Source organism: Sphaeramia orbicularis, chromosome 8, assembly GCF_902148855.1.
Source record: "Sphaeramia orbicularis chromosome 8, fSphaOr1.1, whole genome shotgun sequence".
NCBI classification, from domain to species: Eukaryota; Metazoa; Chordata; class Actinopteri; order Kurtiformes; family Apogonidae; genus Sphaeramia; species Sphaeramia orbicularis.
The window spans coordinates 6,977,023-6,978,853 of record NC_043964.1 but is presented as its reverse complement, the minus strand read 5'-3'; the positions used below and the strand labels follow the sequence as shown (position 1 = coordinate 6,978,853).

At 45.8% G+C, this 1,831-nt stretch overlaps 1 protein-coding gene across 1 annotated transcript; it reads left to right on the top strand.

Annotated features, from left to right (window-relative positions):
- The first annotated feature begins 214 nt into the window (after window positions 1–214).
- LOC115424154 (alpha-(1,3)-fucosyltransferase 9-like) lies at window positions 215–1,302 on the top strand. Its single transcript, XM_030141258.1, has one exon. The coding sequence runs from the start codon at window positions 215–217 to the stop codon at window positions 1,292–1,294; it is 1,080 nt and encodes a 359-aa protein (XP_029997118.1). The 3' UTR covers window positions 1,295–1,302.
- The last annotated feature ends 529 nt before the right edge of the window (window positions 1,303–1,831 follow it).

Sequence of the window (1,831 nt, the reverse complement as noted above, 5' to 3'; positions counted from 1 at the left end):
TGCCCATAGGTGTGGATGTGATAGGGGTTGTTTGTCTCTTTATGATGAACTGGCGACTCGTCTAGGTTGAACCCTGCCTTTGCCCATAGGTAGCGGGGATAGGCTCCAGCACCACCGAAACCCTAGTGAGGATAAAATGGGTTCAGAAAATGAATGAATGTTAATATACTGGTTTATAATGTGGTTTCATTCTTCTCGTTTCCAGGGCTGAACCATGTCATCGTCAACCACCAAGTGGACTTACCTGCGACCCTTCGTCTTCACCAACGCTTTTCTGTTGTTATTTTTTCTTATTTTCTGTGCATACTATAAGTATGACACCAAGTTTCCTACTTTCAGTTTTTGTGAAGAGCGTGGAACTGAGGAGTCCCAGATAGAACCACACCAGACCCAGATGGAGCCCGATACCATCCTACTGATCTGGACGTGGCCGTTTGGTCACAAACATGACCTCAGCTGCCGTGTTTTCAACATCACCAGGTGTCTTTTGACGGACAACAGGACTCTGTACCACCAAGCCCACGGGGTTTTGTTCCACCACAGAGACATTAACAGGAATCTGGACGGGTTTCCCAATGAACCACGTCCCTGCTTTCAGAAATGGGTTTGGTGGAACATGGAGTCACCGGCGCACTCATCTCAGATCCCTGCACTGAACCACTTATTCAACCTGACGTGTAACTACCGCTCTGATTCAAACATCCCAGTGCCTTATGGGTATTTGGTGCCGGTGATGTCCCAGGATGAGGTTTCGAAGGTGCCAGCGAAGGACAAGTTGGTTTGCTGGATTGTGAGCAACTGGAAGGAACATTATGAAAGGGTCCAGTATTACAACAAACTGAAAAACTACATCAAGATTATGACTTACGGAAGTCCGTTTGGCCATCATTTGACGGACCAGGACTATACGACCATCATCTCCAGCTGTAAATTCTACCTCTCCTTTGAAAACTCTGTGTACAAAGACTACATCACAGAGAAGTTGTACAACCCCATGAGGCTGGGCAGTATCCCCGTAGTCCTCGGTCCTCCCAGGGAAAACTACGAGGACCACATCCCTGGAGATGCTTTCATTCATGTCAATGACTTTGCCTCTCCGAAGGAACTGGCAGAGAGGTTAATTTACCTCGACCGAAATCCTGACGAGTACATGAACTACTTCAACTGGAGAAACAGGTTTAAGGTCGTAAACTCTTGGTTTGGTCATGAACACGCCTGCAGAACTTGTAGCTATTTGCAGAGGAACAGAGGTTACCACGTGTTCCATAATCTGAACAAATGGTACTGGGGTTAACGAGTCGTAAAAGGATAGAGTCGAGTAGATCTACAAAGATGGAAAAAGAGTTCTGGGCAAAACCTTGACCTTTAACCTCCAAATTCTAATCAGGACATCCTTGAGTCCAAGTGGACATAGACAAGGCTGCTGTGAGTTTGACCTTTGAACTTAGACCACCAAAATCTTTTCAGTCCATCTGAACATTTGTCCCAAATTTTGTAACATTATGTCAAACTGTTTCTGAAGACTGATCTCGTAAAATGGCGTTGCATGTCACGCCAGAGCTTATGGCATTTAGAGAGGGAGGTTAATTTACCTCGACCGCAATCCCGATGAGTACATGAACTACTTCAACTGGAGAAACAGGTTTAAGGTCGTAAACTCTTGGTTCGGTAAAGAACACGCCTGCAGAACTTGTAGCTACTTCAGAGGAACAGAGAGTATCACGTGTTCCATAATCTGAACAAATGGCACTGGGGTTCACGAGTCGCAAATGGCAAAAGCTGCAATGATTAATTATAATGCGGCGTTTCCACTACGTGGTATCGGCTCGGC